We start from the raw sequence: 25,059 nt of genomic DNA, 5'->3' as shown, positions 1-25,059 counted from the left end.
GTCATTATCAGACAGTGTAAAAAGTTGATCTCCCTCCTATTTGTAAGCTCTCATCTAGTACTGGAAGGCTGCAATGAGGTCTCCCTGGAGCCTTCTCTTCTTCAGGCTGAACAATCCCAGCTTTAAGAGAGGTGCTCCACCCCTCTGATCATCTTCATGGCCCTCCTCCAGACCCATCTAACAGCTCCACATCTATCTTGTGTTGGGAGCCCAGGCCTGGATGCAGTGATGCAGGTGGGGCCTCATGAGGACAGAGCAGAGGGGGGTTATGTTGGTGCTCCTAGCACTGCCAGCTCTGTTCCCAGCTATAATCAAAGCAGTGATCTCGAACATGTCTATGGCCTTGCCAAGTAGAGCTTTCCATGCTGGAGGTATGATCTGTGTTTCTGCTTCCTAGATGCATCACTAGGCTGCCAGATGATTTCATTTCCCTCTTCTGTAACTGCAGCCCGTCCTTTTCACTCTGTGCTGTCCCATCCATCTTCTTGTTGGTGTTAACTTTGCCAGGAGAGAGCTTTAGAGCAGCTATGTCTAAGGGAAACTTCGTGTAGTGACTGAGATGACCTCATGGCTCGCTGCTGCCAACGAGGATATTCCCCTTCCCACCATCCTCCTGCAGTTGCTGACTTGCATGCACCTGATCCTTCAGTGGACCTGGCTGGCTACTTACATGGGCACCCTTTGCTCTCCTTCTGGATACATTACCACCAGCAAAAGAATTTCATTTCTGCCAGGTTTGTTTGCAGGTCTAGTGGTTGCATCAGATCTGGCAAGGATCGGATGAACATAGGAAATGCAGCAAGAGGGGATCTGTGGAGATGAGCGCTATGGGGAAGGAAACCATGTCTGTCTTTCAGTAACAGCGAGTTCTCAGGTTGTCTCAACTACTTCTAGCAACCATACTCTAGTAGGTGGTCTTCTGGCTGGATTATTCCTGTAAAAATGTCATGACCAGGATGGGACTGTTGGAGTTAGTGGAGCAGGACTGTTGGTGGTGGCGTAAGACACCCAACAGTCAATAAACAGCTGCCAGAACAGATTTCCAATTATGGAGTCCCTTCGCCACTTGAATGGCTTTACAGCAGCAGGATGCCAGAGAGTCTTGTGGACATGTTCCTTAGCACAGAAAATTTAGGGTCAGATTTACAATTGTAATTCCTGTTACCTTTTATTAGTGGATGGGAAACTATTCCTGCAATTCCTGCTGCCGGGGGATCTGCTGATAAATGCCTTGTGGTTATCAGTGACCTTTTGTGGCCAAGAACTGAACCAGCTTTTAATTTGTCTAATCGGGCATCAGATTGGTTCTCCATGTAGTGTGAGGTCTTTTAGGCAAGATGCTATGTCATCTATTGGTACTAGCACATAGGATCAGCCCAAGTAGATGCTATTGGAGAGTTATTTTTATCAAATGTACCTGTATCCCTGTCCCCCCTTCCTGTACTCCGCAACACAATCCAAAATAAAAGGCTTGCCTGGTAATACTGAAAAGCATTAATTACATTTTTAGTCTCTCCTCTAATTCCTTATTGATGGCATCCCAAATTGATAGTTCCATTATTTTATCCAGGGATGTTGTCAAGTTAATTGACTTAATACCTCTGCTTTTCTCTTGTCCCCTTGCATTTTGGGATTATGCTGGCAATCCTTCAAATGCTCTGAGTTGTGCCAGTGTCCCAGGGGATGTTAAATTCAATATTGTTAGTGTAGAGAGCATCTTAGCCATTTTGTTAGGTATATGTTATGTTCATCTTCAGCAGGATTGTGCTTTCCTCCGTTACAAACTGTAACTTTTCTATTGCATCAGTTTAAAAAATGCTTTTTCAAAATGTTGGTTGTTCAAATACAGATAACTATGGATGCAAAAGTGAAACCAGTCAATTTTATCAGCCACTTCAAGTAGGCAGCCACCTGCTTCTTCCCTCACATACTTCCATTTTTCTCTTTCTTCTTTCAAGAATCCTTGGAATTTCTTGTCTTTTTCTATATTCTCTTGAGAATGGAAAGACATTACACTAACTCACAGGTCCCTGAGCTAGTATGGTGGCAATGGGTATTTTCTGGCCTTGGCATGGCTGTTAAGTAAAAAGGATTGTGAGGGACTAGGTTCTGCAGCAGAGATCCAAAGTGTGGAAGAGAACAAAGCTAACAGTAATATGTGGTCTATAGTATAGAAAATCTTCAGCCCTTCAAGTTTGGTTTTCCATGATATTCAACCTCTTTCTTTCTGCCAGGATTTCTGTAGTTTGTATCAAACCTTGCTCCTATGCTCTCCTGCTCTAGATCTCAGTTCTCTTGTTGGTCTTGTTATTTTTATCAACTTTTTAAACCTTTATTAAAGCCTCTCATTTGTCTGTTTTGCCTCTGAAAAATATCACTGATCTGCACCCAAGCTCATGCCAAGAGGGTGAATTAAACTGGCTTTTGCAGGCTTCAGCCACCTCTTCTGCTCACAGTAATGACTCACTATTGTTACCTCCCTGTGGAGTTTTAGACCATGTTGGTAGTTATAACGTAATCAGCTGATAGTATGCAGACTTCCCTTCCCGTCAGAGGACCCTGTGTTGATGATTTATGTATCATTTTCACTTTAGCAGGAGCTAGGATCCTTGTCAGTGACCAGGGCTCCACTGTGCAGTGTGATGGGAAGATGGTCACTGTCTCAACAAGTTTTCTGTCGATGTGTTGAAGTCTTTTACTTTCGTGTGCCAGGAATGTTAGAGACTGTTCAAATGACAGAGGGTGAGCTGGGACAGGAGTGCAGTAGTGCAGCCTTTGAGAAGTGCTGGGCAGCTCAGTGATGGATTCATCTGGCACATTACTCGTGCAGCAGAACATAAGATGTTAAAGACCCAAGAGCCAAGGAAACAGGCAATAGTAACGGACTTTCCTTAGTTAGCAGAGAGCAACACTTACACATTGCATCCACCAGCCTGCTGGATAAACAGTTTAAGAAGGAGCACGACTGATACAAGAGCTAAGACACTTCATTAAACTTAGCTCTTCCTGTCATGTGTTCAGCTGCTTCATGGAAAAAAGGTCTGCTGCTGTGTGGATTATGGGCGATCCACACGAACAGACCACGGAGTGAGCTGTCACATGCTATGACACCCAGCAATGCAAATCAGCTCGGTTCCAGGAAAGCCATTTTCATGTCAACCTGTATATGAAAATTATTTGACTTGAACAAAGGTTTCCTTATAAAGTTAAGAGAATTATTCTTAAGGATTGGAGTTTGTTTGTGTAATGGAGGGATGACCAGAATGGACTTCAGAGCACAGTCAGAAGATGAGATAATGTGCAACAAGCATTATTTTTATAACCACCAGGCCAGAGAGGAACATGTCAGCTTAAAATGTACACTTCTGTCTGAATAGCCCAACCGGCTGTTTTACAAGTAACATACAATGTGGCTGCATTTTTCAGTGATTAAAGAAGGAAAATACCTTTCAGTACATTCTGCACCAGCTTTAATGCTTTGTGCATACCTACTGTTGTTATTCCTGCCCATAGTCAGTTGCTCAGTCCCCTTGTTGTTCAAATGGGTGATTCAAAGCTCTGGGAAACCCCAAATGCTTTCGTTTTGCTTTTAATCTGAATGGCACTTGGGAGCAATGCTTGAGTCTATATATTTTTTTTTTAGGCAGATTTTGAGTTCAGAGTATCTCCTTGAAGTTTGCTTCTTGTGATCCTTTCATCCAGCGTGTTTGAAATTCTGCTTTTCCTTTGGCTGCATTTGGCATCGATTCAGCTAACTACCTTCTGTTTTGTAGTAGTTATCAGCCTTGGCTAGTGGCCCACAATAGCTTACTCAAGCTGCGGAGGGTGACTGCCTGCTCAAGCACACTGAAAGTCGATTAAAATAGTTTTTCTGCTCTTCCTGTCACATGCCTACTGTTGCTAAAGGGTATTCTGCTATTGCTGAGGCAGGGAATAAAATTGATGCATACACCACCTTGTCCGTATTCACATTATCTCGTACGTGATGAATTCATGCTATGAAAAGGACTGATCTAGTCCTCCTCCTGGGTCCACTCTTACCAGCCCATAGGTACTTCCTGGAGATGTGAGTAAGGTGCAAAGAAGAGGCTGGGTTTATTTATTTGTATTTCCACAAAGCTTTGAACCCAACTTCTAAACTTCCACTCACTGTTTCCATGTGTGGAGGCTCAAGGGAGGAAGGATCACCTTTTCCTTCCCTCAGAAATTAATGATAGTGTTCCTTGGTGACCATGAAGCTTTACAGTTTTTCACTAGGGGAGCTCCAGACACCCTTCACTTTAATTCTAGTGGTGTTATGCAGGAAAATATTATGCTTTAGACTTGCATTTTTTGGATATGTCTATGGTAGCTTCTCACTTCTGGTGCTTTGCTGCCAGCTCCAACACTATTTCATGACGAAGCAGACCGTCATTTGTTCCCTGAAGCATTCCTACTTCCAGTGGGTCCTTCTGTGCTGCTTAATGTGTCTGCTTCAGCCACCTGCCAGGCTATGGGACCACTCCTCCAGAGGTGTTTGTGCCTCTTGTATCTGCACAATGTGGAAATGAAGTGGAGGGAAAGAAGTGTAATGGAATCATTGTGATGTCTCTGTTTGTTACTAGGAATAAAGAAAAAGGAGAGAAACAGAGGAATGGAAATCAGAGCAAGAACAGAAAATCAGAGGCAACCTTTCTCCTTGTGGCATCAGAGTACTCCCAGTTCACAAGTCGTGGGTAGTAGGCAGGCTCCAGTATTGATTTCAATTTTATTTTAGACTGTCTGGTAATGTATAGTATTATAGCATCTTTCCTGCAATTAAGGGTCAGACAATGTTGTCATTGTCACCCCTTAGTATAATAGATTATAACTTGCATAAAATAACTAGCTATGAGCTGAGACTTTTATGTGAGCTCTTGGTCTGAACCAGCACTTTCTTTATTTCTAATCTGGCATACTTAATTATAGGCGGGTCTGAGAGCACCACAAATTAAGGCTGCGTGATGCTCCCATTATACAACTCTATTTTCAATTGCCTATTGCTCTATCAAAATTTAACCAGCTGGGCTTGAAGTTTTTCAGGGCTGGTGTTCACCATAGGAAAAACTACTTAAAAATTTCAGATAAAAGGAGTTCCATGATTTCTGAGACAAAGGCTAAATAACAATGTTGTTTTACTTGCTTTATTTTTAGGACTGTGTATTATTTATACTATTTAGAGGTGATACTTGATTTTTATATTAGTTTTCCTGTGCTTTGACAGAGATATTCAATATTTGGTGGGAGGAGGTGGTTTGTGTCAGTGGATATAGCTTTTGCCTTCCTCTTGCAAGTCTGAGACAACTGTTATCCTTCAAAAGTTTGAAGTTAGCACACATTCATTGGAATTTCTTCTGTACATATAATATGAAGTTAATATTTCTGGTTCTGTCTTTGCTAAGCATATTCCCACCCTTTGGGAAACCAGTGTCTGTGAGCAGCTCAGCTTGATCCAACTACAGGAACTCAAAACCCTTTCTGTAGCTGGTCCCTTGTGTGATAGCATCAGCGAGGCTTGGGCACAAGGCAGGGAGCCTTGCTCCTCTCCACCAGCCCCTTTCCTCTCGGCTTGACCACCACCTGCATGCAATACAGCCAGGCAGGAGCAAACGGTTGAGTCATGGGAATGCTGACACAATGAGAAAGGAGGGGACTTGTGCAAGCGATCTGACAGGAATGAGTTTAGAGAAGGAGAAAGCGGGGTGAGGAGTTGCATGGAGGAAGGTGGATGGATGAGATGGGCAGAGATGGATTGGGTAACTCTTCCCTTTTGCTGCACTTCCTCCCTGAGGAAGTACCGGAAAGGCCCTCTGCCTCGCAGCTCCCTCGCGTGAAAGACAGCCTGCTTCTCCTGTCAGCTATGCCTTTAGCTCATTTGGCACAGGGCTCTGCTGTGGGCCCAGGGTCTATTGATGACCCTTGGGGATGCAAAATGATGCAACATGATGGATTTTTAATGAGCTTTTTAAAAACCTGAGAACTTGCATAGAGAAAGTTGCATTAAAGGCACATTAGTGAGTGAGATTGTAAAGTCAAGCTCATGAAAGTTAGTAAATGCCAGAATGAAGTTGGGCTGTGGAGCATTAATTCAGGCACTCTGTGCATTTTGAAATGATCTCTGGCTCTCTGATCACATCCATTTCTGGTCAGAACCTCTGCAGTGTTCCATGCACTGAATGAATGGTGCCCCCTTGATGTTAACTTTAACAAGTAAATGATAATAATAATAAAATCCATTCATATGCAGTGTAGTCGTGAGGTTGATATGCGTTTTTCCAGAACTGTCGCAGGGAGGTGAATTGTTCCTGCAGTCTGTCAGAAGTATAAATTTGAGGTTACAAGTGGGGAAGACCACTTGGGGAAGCCTGGAGGTTTGTTCCAGAAGCACTTTGTTTTGGCAGGTCTGACAAAGGGAGAGAAGCCTGCGTTCCACACCTCGCCTTCAGCCAAGGAATCTCTCTCCGGTTTGGAGGCATTGGGAAGCACTGAGCCTCTGGGAGCAGTTTTGTCCTTTCCCTCCCCCTGGCAGGGTGCAAGGCCTTGTGCCCACTCAGTGCTCTGGATGTACTGTTGCCCCTGAAGAATGTGGTACCACACCTCAGCTCCAAAGCCTGTTGCTGCTGTCAGGGAACTGACATCAAGAGAGCTGCCAGGTAGACCACAATGGCATAGATTTAAAATGGCTCTGAAAGACAGCTGAAGTATGAGTGCACTTTTGGGAATATGACTTGGTGTTGCCTGTACAGTGTCACTGCTTGATGTGCGTGGTTGGTAATGCTTCAGGAACACAGCCACCACTGCAAACCATGTGAAATAATGGGACAGAGGCCTAGCGCTGAGAAGGACTTAGGGGCCCTGGTAGATGAAAAACTTAACACGGGCCAGCAGTGTGCACTTGCAGCTTGGAAAGCCAACTCCATCCTGGGCTGCATCAGCAGAGGGGTGGCAGCAGGGTGAGGGAGGGGATTGTTTGCCTCTGCTCTGCCCTTGTGAGGCCCCATCTGGAGTACTGCATCCAGGCCTGGGGCCCCCAGCACAGGAAGGATGTGGAGCTGTTGGAGCAGGTCCAGAGGAGGGCCACAAAGATGCTCAGAGGAACACCTCTCCTATGAAGACAGGCTGTGGGAGTTGGAGTTGTTCAGTCTGGAGAAGAGAAGGCTGAGGGGAGACTTCACAGTGGCCTTCCAATATTTAAAAGAAGATTATAGATAGGAGGGGAATTCAACTTTTTACATGGGTAGATAGTGATAGGACTAGAAGAAATGGTGTTAAACTAAAGAAGGGGAGATTTAGATTAGATATCAGGGGGAAATTTTTCACAGAGAGAGTGATGAGGCACTGGCACAGGCTGCCCGGAGAGGTTGTAGAAGCCCCATCGCTGGAGGTGTTCAAGGCCAGGTTGGATGGGGCCCTGGGCAGCCTGATCTAGCACTTGATCTGGTGACTGGCATCCCTTCCCACAGCAGAGGGGTTGGAACTAGACAATATTTCATGTCCCTTCCAACCTAAGACATTCTGTAATTCTGTGATTACCTCCTATATGGCTCTGATTAGCTGGGATGATCATACTCCCAAGCAGGCTTTCCTCCTGCTATGTAAGTGTGAAACAGCATCCCTCATCAATACCGTTATTCCTAGGATGTAGGGATGGTTGTGATGCATACAGAAACGTGGGCCATGACTTCTGCAAATGGAGTTGCATCATGAGGATATGAACTTGCATAACAATTAGCAAGGCTAATTAAGCTGAAACTTCTTGTTACTTATTTTACTTATTTTACTTGTTTTACTTGTTTTATTTATGTTATTAAGATGTCTAATTACAAAATTAAGATATGTAATCACGTGGGAAGGGAGGAAAAACTTTATGAAATTTTGCTCATTTCTGAGAATCGAGTTTTTAACAACACCCCTGTTTATGCAGACCTCAGTCTTCCTGACAGAAGCAAGAGCACTCATGGCCTTGAGATGGTACCATTCTTATGTGAGCGTCACAATATCTATGTGAAGAAAGGTTGGGAAGAGGAAATCGGTGCTTAAGAAAGCTATGGTACGGAGCTTTTGCTCCCCGGGGAGCAAAAGGAAGGCTAGTCCTGTGGTTAAGGCAGTGGGTTTAGTGAGGTCTCAGCTCAGCTATCAGCTCCGACCCAGGTTTCCTGTGGCCATTTGTTATGGTCCCCCAAGTGCTATAAACCCCAGATCTGTTGTGGACACTCTTCCTTCAGGTCCACACTGGATGGAGGTCCCACCTCCTTTACCAGGGATACTGTAGAGATATAAGTATGCAACCTCAACTGCTGTTGACCTCCATCATCTTGTTTAAAAATGTCGAGCTCACAATGAAAGGATGAGGCTATGGATTTATGACTTGTTCATTTGCTCTTTATTTGGAAAAGTCAATGCCCAGTGTGAAGGGGCTGCACTCTGAGAAGTGATGAAATATTGTCATTGGCCTGCTGTACAGACCATCTGTCTCTCCCTGGGCTTCTCTGGAGCATGGTTAAGTGTGTTGCTTTTCTGTATGATCTTTTTTTTCCCATTTAATTGGCCTTGATTCACTCCTATTTTTGTTTTTTTTTTTTTCAATCAAAGCAACTTTAAACACACTGTGACAACCTGCAGCCTTATTACATCCAGTCCCTTGAGCCTATCAGGTCTCTTATGATAAGAGACACTAAAAGAATTGTTCAGCAGACCAGAACAGTATGGATTAAAAAAAGGATTGTTAGCAGATAGATGAAGGATAAATGTGATACTGGGCATATAATTTGGCCTTTCCTGCACATTATTACATTAAATCACTTGCTAATGCACCAGGAATAATAATCCTATGGTCATTTTTGTTCCACAGCTGGAAAACATCTGCCCCTGTGGAGGCAGATGGTGCAACTGTGTGTAATGTCTGTCTTATTCTTGTGCAATTATGTCAAAATCCCAACATTGGGAGTGCAGACAAGTGATTAAGAAGAGCAAGCATCATGTGGAAGTTCTTATTATCTCTGAAACCGGTGTTAACAGCCCCTCAAATTCATAGTCTAAAAGGTATTGCTTTTTTGCAGTTGAAAGTGAAATTACAGTACTCAGCTTTATCCCAAGCTGGCTAAAGACTCTATTGAAGCTTACCTTTAGAATATACTGAAACTTTACTTGTGGATTATTTATTTATAGGAGCAGTAGTCGTTTTTTCCTCTGAGCTGAGTACTCTACACATCCAGATATATTTCCTTTCAGCAGAAATCTTCATTTTCACCACAGCAGCTGCTGGGTAACACCAAAGGGCAATTTGGTAGCCTTTGACCAAGGTTAGTAGATTAGGTTATAAGAAGGAGTTAATTTCCCCAATTTTCCATCTTCTGCTTCAGCTTTTAAGTCTTGTGGGGATGGATAGCTGACTTTTTAAAATTTTATTTTATTTTTCCTGTGGGTTTAGCTGCTGGAAGTGATAGCAAGAGGTGGGTATCCACACTGGCTGCGATGCTCTCTGGAATACCTGCTTTCAAAATCCGTTCTCTTTGTATTCCTCTGTTGGGACTGAATAATGCTTTCTTATATGGCGTGTCCTGAGCATGAGATGAGAGTAAAGACTTGTCTGATGGCAGCTCTCCATGATCTTGATGCAGTATCCATAATGCAAAAATTCCCAGAGAGGGCTAAGAGCAGAAACTCTGACTCTATTGCCAGTCCAGGGATGATATCAGTGTCTTGGTGAGACTGTACTTTCTAGGCAGGGCTCCAAGGAATGCTTATATGTTTTATGAGCCGTCACTGTAATGTTTGGGAGGCTACCATACTATTTTGTCTATTATCACAACTTTGAGCAAAAGTACATCCTCATGTTAACGGGGATCTAGTGTGGGTATACATAAATAGAGGCAAATAGGTGAAAAATGCGTGATTATCTCTTAACTTGGTGGTATGATTTCCATTATTTCAGCAAAATACTTTGTTTTCCCACTCAGTCTTCCAAAATAACACATCTTCCAGCTCCCAACAATAAGATTAAAAAGCATCACTTTTTTCCCCCCTCCTCTCTGCATGTCCTAGTTTATAGCTTGCAGATATTATTAGGTTATGCATTACTTAGATGTAGAAGGAATGACGCATTTTCTATTGAAAGAGAGATTTGGGGTGATTTCAATGGTATGTTGAACTCTGATGCAGATTTGGCAACTCATGAATGATTTCTGCTGTACAAATTGATTGCACTTAATGGTAGATTGTGTAATACTTTTTCTTGCAGTATTGATCAATACTGGACTGTTGGGGCACATAGCTTGTTCTGTCACACACATATTCATCACAACTTGTATTAATTATCTGTTGGTTTTAAACTCTTCTTATTTTTTACATGGTGTCTTGTGGCAGAAAGTTTGTGTTTCACATAGCTTAAGTCACCCTTGCTTGTCTACAGGAATGTATTTGGCATGCTGACTTTCTCTTAACAGTTACGTTTAATCTACGCAGAGAGCATCCAGCTCTGTGAAGTCATTTGAATATCTTTAAAGAGTTATTGAATTGTTTATTGATCCACTTCATTACTGCTGTTCCTCTGGTTTCTTTTGATGTGTTGTCACTTTGTTCAAAATATAATGTCAGGGTTTAAAATGAATAGTTGTGCAGGAAGCCCTACATATGTAAATATTAGGGTATGTTTCTCTTTTGAGTGAGAGTGAGAATGTGCTGGGTTGTCCAGTAAATATTGCTGCCACCAGACTCTTATCCTTTATCTACTCCTCCCTTTACACAAAGACTCCTTCCTGTTGTTATCTTTAGAAAAGTGAAGAGTCTGAAGTTTTATCTGTTAGGTTTTGTAACAGTATTATCTCTTAGGCTGTCGCTGGAAGCTTACAGACCAGTTCCCTGCTTATAAAAATATTTTTTTCTCCTTTTTTTTAATTTTTTTCTCCTTTATATTTGTTGAATTCATGAATTAAGTGCTAGCTTCTTTTTCTTTAATTAATTTTATTTAATCTTTTTTTTTTTTTGTAGCTTTTTGAGTGTCTAGAATTGACAGCATCCTGTGGCAAAGAGTTCCATAGTTAGAATATTGATTATTTGGAAAAGTGCTTCATTTTAATCCTGCCACCTGAATATTTATTCACTGTCTCTGGCTTTTTTTTGTTTAGTTATTTATTTATAGCAACGATGAGTAATAATTCTTTATTTATCCTCTCTAAGTTAAGAGAGTATCTTAAATGTATTTGTCATGCTGCGTCAGTTGCTTCTTTTTCCAGTATTACAGGATGGATACCTATTCCTGGTATGGAAGTTATTCTCTGTCTTTGGCCATTTTGGTTACCTTTGAGTATCTCCTTTATTTCTAGATTTTTCTAGATGAAATGTCGGAACGACAGGTGGCATTTAACAGGAAAAGTGGGAATGTATTCAAGTAATAAAATTGGCATAAATCTTTGGAGTTTTTCTTTCATTTTTCTTGCAAATCCTCTTTGTCTTAGGGAAATACAGGTAGTTTTTGACTTGTCCTTTCTGTTTGCTAGTCTGCTGGCTGGTCTTCTTCCCTTGGTGTGCTTACACAGAAACAGCATCTTTTATTTTGGAAGTTGCCTGATAACAGATACACTTTGGGGATAAATAAACACACAAAGCATCAGATTGAGAAATAAGAATTCCTGCTGGTGATGAGGCAGATTCAGAACTATTTTGTTTAGATGTCCAGCTTCTGTCACAGGTTACATAGTGTTGTGGTTGATGCCCCATCCCTGGAGACTTTCAAGGTGAGGCTGGATCAGGCCCTGGGCAACCTGACCTAGCTGTGGTGTCCCTGTTCAATGCAGGGGAGTTGGACTAGATGGCCTTCAGAGGTCCTTTCCAACTCTTAAGGATTCTGTGATTCTATGATTCTTGAGATGAATGTGGTGTGACTACCTGCCAGGCAATCCTGCCTGTTTGCACTCCTCCAGCTTCTAGCCTACCTACCCTTCCAGCAACAAAACCTGGCCACTGTTCTTCCTGTGCACTTCGTGCACAGCTCTGCAGCCTGCTGGCCAAATGTGTGTCATGGGTGTGCTGAGTAGCTGAATCACATAAATTAGCCCCTTCTAGTTATCAGTCTCTTCTGGCTGAAGAGGCAAAGCTTTGTGCCATGAAGCTGTCAGGTGCACACATTGCTGATGTTCATTTGGTGTTACACAGGACAGATTTATTTTTACTTTCTCTTTATTTTTTATTTTTTTTAAATACCTTGTTCCCCCAGTCTCCTTCTTTTTCCTCCTTCCACCCTTCCAATTGGTGGGCATGAGCTGAAATATCACAGAGATAGGGGAGAGAGTGAAGCTCTTAAAATGATACCTGTGCAATATTAAATCTTCTTTCTGTGCATGTGATGTAGTCTGTCCTTCAGTGCTTGCATACTCTTTTCTGCAAAACTACAGATATTTCAATAATGCCGGAAATATGCTGAAATCCTAGCAATATAGAGATATATGTATTTATTAATGAGATTTCTTTTTTTCTGCTGGCCCTGCCCTTTTCTTGGCGTACTTCAGTGTGTAGGTTGACTCCTGTCCTTCTGCTTCCCATCTCATTGCAAACCCTGTTTCCCTGCGTTTTGAAAACCTGCTTCAAATGCAGCTGAATAAAAAGCATCAGACAAAACTCTTAGGAGGAAAAAGGAAGAAAATCCTTGGTATGGAGCTGCCAGTACAGTTCAGAAGCGGGAAAAGATGGTCTGCTCATCTGAGCATAAATAGTCCTCAGAGCCCAGGTGTGCTTCTTGTCTTGTGAGCCTGGGTGCTGAGCTTCGAGCACTGTTCTCCTTAGTTCTGCTCCTTCCTAAGTATTTGGAGATCACATCAATTAATTTGTGCAGTGTAAGATTCTGTTACGTTTGTGTTTCAGTTTGCAGTACAGAAAGATCAGGGGCGTACGATGTCCACTGTACAGTGAAATGAGCAGTTAGCCACAGATCCAGCTGCTGTTTTGTAACTTGTCACATATTCGACGTTGAAAACATCCAGCATAAAATGCTGCAAAACTGACTGGTTTCCACTGAGATAGGTTTTCATCTCTTCTGCTGTTTACATACAGAACATGAGGACTTTGCTGTGACACAAAGACACTTTAGGCAGATTTCAAACAGCAGCAAAAAAATCCTCTCTTTGGGGGAGAAAATGTATCGTGTAGGCTGCTTGTCATTTTGAAGTTAGAATGTGTTGGGTTTTTGTTCCCAAGAGTGTCAGCTATTTCAATTTAAAATAAAATAATAAAAAACTTTTAAAAAGCGGTTAAGTAGCCAGAAAGTCAATAATATATATAAAAAATGTAATAAATGTTGACTTTTGTGCCTTTTTTCTTCAAAATACCCTGTAATATTGAAGTAGTGTTTTTGCACAGACTGAAGACACGTCGCTTCTATTCAGGTTGGTGTTTGAGAAGGTTTCTGCTGCCTCAGTAAAAGAACGTGATTGCTATTTAAAAATAACCATATCTGTATGTTCTGATTGCAGTTTCTATAAAGTATCTTCCACAAAAGAAAATCCATTAAGAGAATAGGTATTGTGCTGCAGGAAATCTTCTCAAGAAATCGAAATACCAAAAGCTACTGACTAGTTACTTCAGTCCCATTCTGTTTTTTCAGTCAAATGAGATTTAACACATTTAATTTCCTATATTTCTTTTTGCAGCAGCATTTTTTCCCCACCTTCTGGAGGGAAGAACCATTTTCTGACACCAACCCTTTCCTACCTACCCCATCCTTTCTGACCCCTAAGATTTATGCATTATTTACCCATTTCATTAAACCAGAACGTTGCCTGCATCATGTGGGGTATTTCAAATGACGCATATGTAGCTTATGGGATATGAAAGCAGAAATGTCCAAGTCATAGCAGCAGGTTAGCACAGTCTTCAGAGTCAACAAGACTGTCAGCTGGCCTTCGTAGGGGAGTCGGCTTGCTGGGATCCGCAGGCACTGCTCCTGGCTGTGTCTCTGTTGTGTAATTCAGATAAATTGTAGAAGTCAGTAGCCTAAAGCAGCTGATACCATGACCCCTACACTATTTGCAGGTCATGGTTTTTATTTTGGGCTGAATTTAATTTGATCCCCAATCCCACCATCTTTGTGGTTTGAAGCTAATGGACCACTTAGTAGTTCAGAACTGCCCTATTAGGAGAGGCTCTGCTCTTATACTTCAACTTCCTCTCAGAAAAGGGTGGTTTGCAGATACCAAAACTGCTCCGGGTATGGAAACATCATGCAGTGAGCAGGGACAGCTGGGGGAGTACTTTAAAATTGTTATTGCTCTGAGCTGGGGTGCTAATCAAGACACTGTCTTTATTAATCTTAATGATCTTTCACACCGGTTCTCTTGGTGATAGTGTTCAGCATGATAACAATCAGTATTAATGTGTCTTTGGCTAATCAAAATTGCTGCTGTCAGCTCCTGCACTTACAGGTTTCACTACCTGAAATCCACAGACTTAAACTCATTGTATGTATTAAGAAAGAAAAGGGAGAAGGCTTTGGGGTTGCCTCCTCCTCTACCCACTTTTGTCTCTGTTGACATGCCACAGTTCCATCTGAAACGAGGGCTGCATGAAGCTTTTCTTTCAGTCTGCGTTTTGTTTCCCTGTGTTTTTTTATCTTTGTTTAATTTGCTGACTGGCAGCTGGAAAATCACTTAATCAGCATATCTGGCCCAAATACCAGGCTTGACTTGGAAACACTGACAGTGTCTTGGCTCACTCACAACTGTGACTAGTTTGAATTCCTGTTCTGTTCCTGGATAGGTAGTGGTGATTGAAGAAGAAGAAAATCATGTGAAGATCTGTGTTGCTTCTTTCCCAGCTGTACCTCAATAGCCAAAACCCAAGTTCCATTTCAATCTTGCTGTAACCTCACGTCACTTTAACGATTCACTCATGGTGCACTTATGGTGATCTTTGAGGTCCCTTCCAACCCAAGGCATTCTGTGATTCTAAAAGACCTTCTAGGGGAAGAGGAGTAGCTCTATATTCCCACTGCCTGGCCTGCAGGCCCGTCTTTGAGTCCCTTCATTCTTCTGCCGTCTCAGAAGTGCTGGTTCCTGTGTCTCAAGGAGCAATGTCACCAATCTGATAGTTCTTTTTGGCCAACACTGAAAGTATCTTCTCCCTTTCTGAACCCAGGGAAGCCACCTGAGCCAGTTACCGTGGGAAGCCTTATCACGACAAGGTTAAAAATTAACTTACTGCCTTATTTTTTCCAGGTACTCCAACTCAGCCTTCTCCAAACTAAGCAAAGTGGGGATCAGACATCCCCCACCTCTTCCCTTCATTGGAAACCTGCTCTTCTTCCATGAGGTAAGGAACAGTTTCATTTGTATCCACCCAACATAATGGAAAGAGTGGCTAGGAGGTAGGAGGAATTGAAGGAGACCCTATGTTCAGTAGTACCATCTCTGTAACCATCCCCCTGTGGAAAAAACAAGGAAAACACAGCTTTTTGAGCAAATTTGTAGGAACAGTTGTATGCAAGCAGCACTAATGTCAGGATAAAATAAACTTGGCGGGAAAGAAAATGCATAAGCTCCTGCAGTTAATTACTTGAGCTTTTCCAAGAAAGTTCCTGCACTTGGTGAAACAAAGTTAGTTACGTGAATAGAGCAGATTATGTTAACTAGCCCCAACTGGTTTGTTCTGAGTGGTTTTGGCTCACACAACCTTTTAATTTGTTTGGATTTTTGCTGACGGTACAAATTTATTTTAAAGCCTGTAATGTTTCTTGCTTCTAAGCAGTATCTGGAATCAGAGATCACTGGATGCTATTGTTCTGTGCACTGGATATTGCCTTCCTGGACTGGGAGGGGAAGTACTACAGATCCTGCCATCAGATTTAATTCACTTACGCCTCTCCCTTCACCTCCTGTTAGTCTGTTCATACTGATCTATTTTGTTCCTTGCTCAGCTTCTATAATGCTTCTGATTGTCCACATGCTGTCAGTAAGGAGGAGCTGTGATTTCTCTGGTTGGACTCTGTAGCAGAAGTGCTAAGTCACGGCCTGAAGCAGTGATTGAGCACCTAGTGGAAGGCAGGGCCAATCCAGGGGAGTTCAGGTGCAAGCAATGCACCTGAGTGACCAGAAGGGCTGGAGCCAGGATCCACCCCTTCCCAGACCTTATTTAAGGATTGGCAGCGGAGGTAAGGATATCTTGCTAGAGATCCCTGCCTATCTGAGGCTTTCTGAAGGGAAGCAGCTTCTTTCCTTTATTTCTGTGGCTAAGGCTGTTGCATTTGAGCAAATCCTCACTTGCTGCAACCTGGGGCCTTGCTACTCTGCTGTCATTGCTGTGCTTTCCATCGTGTTACAGACTATTACAGTAAAGCCTCCCAAGCGTGTTCTATTTTGTTCCAACAACTTTTCAGGAAATCTGGGCTAACTCCAGCTGCAGCCCAATATTCTCTTTTAAATGCATAGTCATCAATATCCATGCTGAGATTTGAATTATTAATGAGAATGTAGTGCCTCTTACCTTGGTTTTCATGGTGATTGTTCTGTCGATATCTGACTCGTTATTAGGTAAAACCCACTTAAATGCCAGTTTTACATGTACGTCTGATTTCATTTAGAAAATAGCATAAGAAGTGAACTTATTTCCTCTTCATTCATTTAAATAGAATTGACAGGATGACTCGAAGATACAGAGGATACTGATTGTACAGAATATAGACCAGCTCACTGTCGTTGTTCTGGTTTAAATTTAACTGGAAGGGATGAAGTGACTCATTCTTTGGTGGCAAAATCCTGTTAATATTAGTCACCTTCTAACACTTACAGTAGGAAAAGCTGCCTAAGTTATTTTGATATGGTGTAGATAGGTTTAATACCAGTGCATGAGGAGAAAGTTTCTGCAAACTATTATCTGTGATCTGATAGGCAAATTTAATTACCAGTGTTGCATTCATTAAACTTGCTTAAAACAGGTTAATGAGGACATGATTTCACGAACTTACCAGTAAAAACAAAATAATTAAAGGTAGCCATGAAATCATGCCTTGAAGTACGAAGGAATAAAAATGCCAGACAGGGTTTTTGAGCAGTTGAGTGGTGATGCAAGAACTCCAGCCCTACCAGGCTGTGTATTCAGTACTGCAATATTTCACCATCTATTCTGTCTATAGTTTTATAGGTAGTAGGAATGGATAGGGATGAATCTAGTCTCTTTGTAATCTTCCTTCTCTCATATCTTGCCGTGTTTTCTGGATCTGCACCTGTGGGTGCTTGTTTATCAGTAGTACTCACAGAAATGTGCTGGTAAGAGGAAGGCTGCCATTATACTGCTGGCTATTCTCCTCCAGAGCGTTTTCACAAAATGTGTCCTCTCTCTGTAGGCAGTAGAGGACAGCTTCCGTTTTCCCTTGGTGATGTAACTGCTGCATCCCACTTTCCTCAGGGTTGGGACAGGTTTTAGAGACTTAACTGCCAATGGCACAGTGGTGCAAGAACAGGCCTACTCCTTCTCTTCCTATGCCATATCACCGATGTTGTGCTTGAAAGGATGCAAACCACAATCCTACTAAAAGAGGCTTTCAGCCCATGACCCATTTGTATCAGAGGCATTCATGAATGGTGACTAAGGAGAATGAATTCCTATGTGTTGCACAGGTTGCACATATGCTGATTCCTGTACATTTCTAGTTTAATTTAGTGTACGAATCAACATGTGTTGAGAACCTCTGTATGAGAATGAAACTTAGAAATCAAAACACTTCAACAAATAAAGCCTTCCAGTCCAAGGAGAGTTCTCATCTCAACATTTTGAATTTTCCTCCTAGACTATGACTGCTAGAAATTTAAGGAAAAAATGGAGGAGGAAGGTGAGTCCCTCTGATGTAACCAAGTAAATCTCAGACCTGGGGGTTTAAGGAAAAAAAAAAAACACTCAAAACTCCTGACAAAATTGTAGGAGTAAGCACTTTTTTCAACTTGTAATGGCATAAATTCAAGAATTTTCTTACTTCTTCCCTTGCTTACATGGGTGTGAATCAGTTTTACAGATGCTAGTGAATGTTCTCATTTTATTCCACCGTATATGTTAACAGAACATCAGGACTTGTGGTCCTCTTTGCTATCATTATAATTCCATAAGTGTGCCTGAAAATGAATGAATGCTACAAGCAGGATTTGACCAGTAGAGCTGGTTTGAGGTTTTTTAATAAACTTTGAAGCGTATTTTAAATGAGAAAATGTCTTCTCTATGAGATTTTTTTGAAAGGCTTATTTTTCTTTAAGAAAATATGTTGCCTGAGAAATGCCTGAAATAAGAGTTGCTGTAATGTAGTGTCTCTGAAAAAGGAAGAGGAAGTGCTGAAAGTTAAGGGGATAAGGGAAAGGCAACAAGAAAGACCTATTTCCATCACAGAGAAGTAGACTTTAACAACTGATCTGGGGAAAATGATGTGTTACTGTATGTTGCCCCTTTTCTCTCAAGTACAATGGACTGAGATAATTGCACCCTGAAACTAAACCATCCCCATTAATCAGCTTATCTAAAAAATGAGAAGACATGAAATTATTGTAGTTCTGCAGCTGGAAAATTGTCTGAGTCTAAGGTATTAGATTAAAAATTTTTCCATTGCGTGAGAACAATTTGTGGTGGGTAGGTCTGATGTAATAGTAAATATGATTAGGCTGTTCAAAAAAAAAAAAAAAAAAAGGCAGCATGTTCAATTTTCCCAACAACTGAGTAGACTTGCAGCAGAAAGAGCAGTGTTTTGCTAGGAGCTCCCAACTGTTCCCCCATCACTCCATGCACTGTGCTTTTCTTACCAATCTGGAAAACAGTGTTTTACCTTCTCCACAAAACAGGGGACACAAAGGTATGTAGCCCATACAAGCATAAGTGAGAAGGGCAGGTTGCAGACATATTAAGCAGGACTGTCCTATTAATTTGCAGGGTAAATATTTCACTATGTAACAAATGCACTGAAAATGGAGTGCACGCATACTGTGTTACCTTTCCTCCTGAAGAAACATGGTGAACACTGGACCTGTTGGCATGGCTCTCCTGTGCCTTCCTCCCCATTTCTCATCTCTTAGAAGGCAGCTATGCTGTTGTTAAATGTCACTGGTGCTGACATTTGAGCAGCTTGGGGCCTGGTGCTGTATCTGCACTCTGCCCAGCCTCAGCACAGTGCCCTGCTGCAGCCGGGAGCTTGCTGCTCTGCTTTTTTGGGGTGCACCTTGGCTGCCTCGTTTGAGTATTCAGTAGGCAGATACACAGCTGTGCCCTGTGTGTGGCTGGGTGATATGCATTGGGTCCCTGTGTCGGCATGAACATGTGTTGCTTTCCTCCTATTGCTCCTAGCAAGCTCCAGCGATGCTTTGGACTGGCTGCTTGTGTCCCTGCCTTGCATTTTAATGAAGGCCATCACTCTCTTTAGCCCCTCTCTGCTTGGACAGGATACTCTTTGTTTACTCTGTTTATTTCTGTCTGGCCTACTTGTGGATCCTGGGCTACCCTGATGTGGCCCACTTCTGCTGAATGGGGGTGGGGGCTGTGCAGTGCTTTGTTGTGCCTTCAGTTTGGGATCTGTTTGAGCCATGTTGTTTTACGGCTGGTGGGTGGGAGTGGAGAAGGGGGGAACGCAGCAAGGAAGCAGAGAGCAAATATCACCTTTATACCTCAGGCATCTGCCAAAAGTATCCTTTGACTGGGAAGTAAAGAAAAATAAAAGGCTGATGCCTTGCGGGAATGAAATGAACCTTGTGTCTAATTTTTCAGCCTAGAAAGTACTGTCTCAGTGCTCGGAGAGAGGCTGCTGCATTTACTCTCTTGGAATTTAATGACACAGCATGCAAACCCAAGCAAGGCTGGAGAGAGACAAATGGGGGGGGGGGAGGAAGAGAAGAGGGAGGAAGAGGAGCTCTCAGCTTGTGAACCTGGATTTAATTACGATAATAATGTGGCTTACACTGACAGTGAAAGCTTACATATGGTTCTGTGCTGCTTTGCACAGATAAGCAGGAGAGGAATGGGATAAGGGAGTGTGTTCTTTGCCACTTGGTAGCTATCTACATGGAACCAGAAAGGATGACTGTGACACTGGTGACCAGCATGATATGTCTCCTCTGGCTGTGCACAAGCACTGTGGGTTGCTGATCATCTACACCTCATGGGTGCTTTGTGTCTTCTCCATGTCTTGGGGAAACTCCCCTCAACTGTGAGGCCTGTTCATGTCAAAAGAAATGCACCATGTGGTGCAGATCTGAACCTAGCCACTTTACAGTCTGCAGCATGACAAAGTTTAGGATTAGATGTGTTTTTTTGTGTATACTCATGTGTTTGTAAACAGTTTGTACTGTCTCTCTCCACTTAAAATATGTATATTTTCCTAGTTTCAACTGATAATCTCTGCCCCCTTTTTTGATCAGATAGTAGTGTTGTTGGATTACCTGATGAAGTCAGAATAGTACCTGGTTATGGGAACCTAATGAAGGAGGCTGAGACATGGAATTATCTGACTAAATGCCATTGGCACCCTTCAGCAAGAGCAGAGCCTCTGGTTTCTCAGAATGGCATTGGACAAAGCTGTTCTTGGGCTCTTACCAGCTACTTACCAAGCTTGTGGAGCCCCAGCAGGGAGAGCCTCTGGAGGAGCAGTGTGTACTCACTCATCAGACAGCCTTCTGTACAGGCATGATATCCTTGATGTTCCTGCACTTGATGTATCTGATCGCCATGTTCATGAAGTATCCCTGGTATGACGTCAATAGATTCTCTGTAAATAACCTCTGTGGAAGCTAGAGACAGTATTATGAGGCACAAAGCAACTAGCAGATCTTATGTGACGGAAAAAAGGTGAATCATTGCTGCTTTGCTGGTAGGTAATGGTGACCCATGGGTAGTGGTCATGAAAGATGCTTTTGCTTTTTTGAAATATTTTTCCTTTGGAAGGAGTAAGGTCTGAACTTTGCCTTTTGTAGTCCAAGGAACAGTTTATTGCTGTGTACCTTCTGCCTGTCCTACTGCTGTTCTGTTTGCACTGCTGCAGACAGCTGGGTGAATGTTTCCTATAGAAACAGTAGAGTAGTTGTTTTTCAAGGAGATGAAGATTTGCATGTTCATCACAGAAAATTTCAGCGTATTATCAATAGCCTATTCTTTAAGCAGTGCATACTACGGAATTAAAGCTAGCTCTGGCATGCAGTGTAGCAACAGTGGACATAAAACAGTTGTGCTACGCAATAGTTAAGAGAATTAAGATAATGTGGAATTTCAGTGGTAGCAGCATACAGATAGACCCAGTGTAACTGGAACTTGCCTTGAACTCTAAAATTCCTGTCATCATGCAAATCATGCTCTTCACCTTGAAGAACAGCTCAGTGGTGATATGACTGAACAAGCTGTTGCTGTGAACTTCATGGGCTTCTGCACGTGGTCTTAAAGAACTGGAAACATTTCTTAGGCCTCATTGTCTTCTGTTGAGTTTTGGCTATATTCACATGAGTGCAGCACTGGCTTGGAGAAATCAGGATTGAAGTAAATGCAAAGTCTATGAAAACAGAAAGCAATGGACTTGGTACTGCAGTGAACTGGAACAATCTTAGTTGTTTTGCTATCTGTAAATCTGGAGTCGAGCAGCATATGATGCCACTAAACTTCTTTTCTGATGCATGGACATCTGTATTCAGGAAAAGTAGTTCTATGTCAGCAGCATCAGTGCTTATAATAGTGGCCAGGTATCAGTTGTAATGCTAAAATTATAGCTGGCTCAGATTGGTTGTTGAGAACAGTCGTTATCCATGAGCCAACAAATTTAGCTGAGTCTTAACTTCATGAGCAGTGTCTAAATGCATTAGCCATATGCTCCTCAGCATATGGGTAAATATATAACAATTTATTTTCATTAGGGTTTTCTTACAAGTGCTGCTAACCCAAGCTCCACTAGAAATGTTTACAGCATGACAAGTCTCTTCAGATAAGAAGCTGGCCTTCTGTACATCAAGTCATCCTGAGCGGGTAGCAAACAAATGCTTCCTCCACTCTTTCCTTGATGTAGGAAGGTACAGCAGCTGTAGGTCTGATCTACTGTAACTAGCTGGGCTTGGTCTTGTACTGAAGCAAGTGATACAAGGCTTTGGAGATATGTCTGTTCAAACATGTGCTGCTAAATCCCCAGTATTAATTGTGTACTGCCTTCTAGCTGCCTTCAGTGAACTTTAGGTGACATTATCTCCTTGTGGCTTTGTCTGAATGTAGAATGTATGACCTGCTGGGTTCCTTACCCTTCCTCAAAAAGGTAGCGGGGGTGAAATGTAAATTTCTCAAGGAGGAACTGAATGGGAAACTAGGTCTCTGTCTTGGCTTAAATGGTCAAATAGATGCAGTGTAGGGAGAGCACTGTAGATTTGGGTGCTGGGACAGAGCCATGAGTACTTAAGTAGCAGCATAGGTGGTACTGGTATAAAACAGCTGTTGCATGCTTGAACTTCTGTTATTGTGAGAAATAGGTGATTGCTGGTGTTTGTTTTTTGATTGCTTTTGTTTATTTGTTTTTTGGACAAATGTCTGGATCAAAATGCATAACCATGTAAGTCGCCTAGATAGATGGAAGTGAAAGAAAGGACCAAACTGTCTGAGGGATATAAAGACCAGCTAATTCTCCACATACTCAGAGGCCTCAACACATACCTAAGTGTAGACAGTAATGTGAAACCAGAGTTAAACTCAAATCAGGTTTGAGAGAGAGATTTTCGAAAGTCAAAACAAACCTCTGTGCTTAAAGAACAGGTATTTCAAATAGCTGTTGGCTTTTCTTTCTGTTTTCATTGTGCAGCAGATTGACAGATACAGTCTTGGGTTGTCCCTGTAATTCTAGCATTTCACTTTACTCCTTTGCTATTATCAATCTGTTTTGAAATTCTTAAATATTTGGTGACTCTTAGAAGACTTTTTTGGGGAAGTTGTACTGGGGCACTTCTAAATATTCAGGTGTGGGGGGGAAACAAGCTTCTCAGTAAATATTCTTGTCATGGTGAAATAGAATTGTGAATGAGAAGTACAAGCACGACTAAAAGGAATTGAAACCTGTGTATATGTTCTAAAAGACTCCCAAATGTATATTTTCTTAAACTTGGGAAGAGCAAACCAAAGCATTAAAATAAGTGCAATTTAGTCTTCACTATTTTTTGTCACCTTCTGTAGACTTTATGCAAGTTATCTAATGACCTTTTTGATTTATGGCATTATGCAAAGCTGTTAACTTCTTGTAGATAGAATGATGCTAGAGGCAATTCAGCTAGCGTTAGTAAATTCTGGACTATGAGAGCCATAGGAAATCACATGTAATGGTGACTTAAGGTGTTAAGTATTCTCTGGGAAGCTGACTGGGACTTCAAACACCACAATTACTTTCCAGTCATGGAAAGTGAAAAAGATGCATAGCAAGAGCATGTGTTGGGGTGAAGCAGATAAAAAGGGGATGTGGAATCCCTAAGTCTCCGCTTGTTTGTGTTTATTTGCATCTGACTGTATGTCAAAACAGCAGGTGGTTAAACCTGGATAAGATAAAACACCTCAGGGCTCTACAGGTAGTCTAGGAAATAAGTACATGGAGATATGAACAAGAAATCAGTGATTGATATATGATTTTTTGCAAGGGTTACAGCTGGCAAAGGGGTGAAAATAACTGTTTTGATCAGTTCATACACCAGAACACACAATACTCTGTGAAAACCATGTGACAAGGCAGCCAGGGAAGGGTGGCATTTGAATTATCAGTCTTTGTGGTCCACAGACAAGGACAGGAGCATCTTGCAGCCAAGCTATGGTGGAAAAGGCTCTTTATCACATGCAAGAGGAGAACTGAGATTTTTTTAAAGGGAAAAAAGCTGTCGTTGGTGACCTTGTACTAAGGGTCTCTATTTTAATAGTTTCTTATAGTTCATGACAGATAGGATTAGGGATCATGCAAGTATCATGTAGTTATATTTGTGTTTATATTTTTCACTACCTTTCCCCCCCTCCAATGCCCCTGGGAGCCATCTGAGAGACCTCATAAATGTGAGATTTCATTTTCTAATGCTATTTCATTTCCTGGATGGAAGACCTGCCATGAGAAGACCAGACCTCAAATTATAATAGCCCTATAAATAACTCCCTAAGGCAAAAGGGAAAAAGAAAGCCTTTGAAAGATAACTGCAAATACAAACATGAAGGTGTTTAGGTTCTTGTAGAACCAGACTAAGTGGCCCTAATGAGGACATCATTTATTTAGTGTAAAGTTCATGGGTTTTGGGGAGTTTCTGTGTTGTTTGTTTCTGTGCTCTGTTTCCTTAACCTTATATCTCAAAAGTCCAGGTACTTTGCTGGAGTTTAATTTTCTACAGTGTTTAGGTGTCTCTTGTCCTGTCTTTAGATCCTGTCAGAAAATGCAGTTTCTGGGTGAAATTGAAAATGATCGAAGAAACTGACTAAAACAATTACAAATCAAGTTAAATATAATCTGAAAATGAAACATTCTTCTTTCTGGATTAAATTGTTGTATTTCAGGAGACCCAGACTGTCTGCCTGCTTTCCACTGGAAATCTGTGCAGAATTGGCACATTGACTAGGATAAAAACATTCCCGAGGAATCGGCATGTTCTGTCAAAACATTTGAACAGCTCCCATCTCCCCAAGCACAGCACTGTTATGGAGCCTGCAAAGGGAGCTCTGAGACTGCGACGTGGCTTTGCCAGCTTCGCTTCCAGCCTCCCAGCTTGGATCCACTTTTTTGCATAGTTAGGGGCAAAGCACTGTGGATTAAGTTGTATTTATCTGTGATGGGAGCAGGGGAGGAGGTCCATGAGGGCCTATTGCCTTCTGGTGTGGCCTGTGGAAGGGCTGAAGATGTGTGGTCTTTGTCTTCTCTCTGTTTCTGCTAAAGCAGTTATATATATGAGGAGAAGTACAAAAGATGAGGCTGTGAGACCCCAGTAGCTTCCAGCAGCAGCCAGTGGGTCAACCTACTGGCCAAGGACAGCTGAACTGGCAGAGCTGAGCTCCAGGGGAAGTTCTGCTGTCCAGAGGCAGGATTTCCCTGTGATGAATGCCTCTGTG

General features: G+C 42.0%; 1 protein-coding gene across 7 annotated transcripts in view; it reads left to right on the top strand.

Annotated features, from left to right (window-relative positions):
• The window catches only part of TBXAS1 (thromboxane A synthase 1), a 248,415-nt gene that overhangs the window by 49,253 nt on the left and 174,103 nt on the right, over positions 1-25,059 (top strand). For 6 of the 7 annotated variants that reach the window (XM_021387758.1, XM_021387751.1, XM_021387780.1 and 3 more), the window contains one exon: positions 15,225-15,318. In XM_021387758.1, the coding sequence (XP_021243433.1) occupies positions 15,225-15,318 (94 nt within the window). Of the gene's footprint in view, positions 1-15,224; positions 15,319-25,059 lie in introns of those variants that run through there. The other variant, XM_021387795.1, reaches the window with a different exon arrangement.

Source organism: Numida meleagris, chromosome 1 (assembly GCF_002078875.1).
Source record: "Numida meleagris isolate 19003 breed g44 Domestic line chromosome 1, NumMel1.0, whole genome shotgun sequence".
Classification (NCBI taxonomy): Eukaryota; Metazoa; Chordata; class Aves; order Galliformes; family Numididae; genus Numida; species Numida meleagris.
This window is presented reverse-complemented; position numbering and strand designations above follow the sequence as displayed.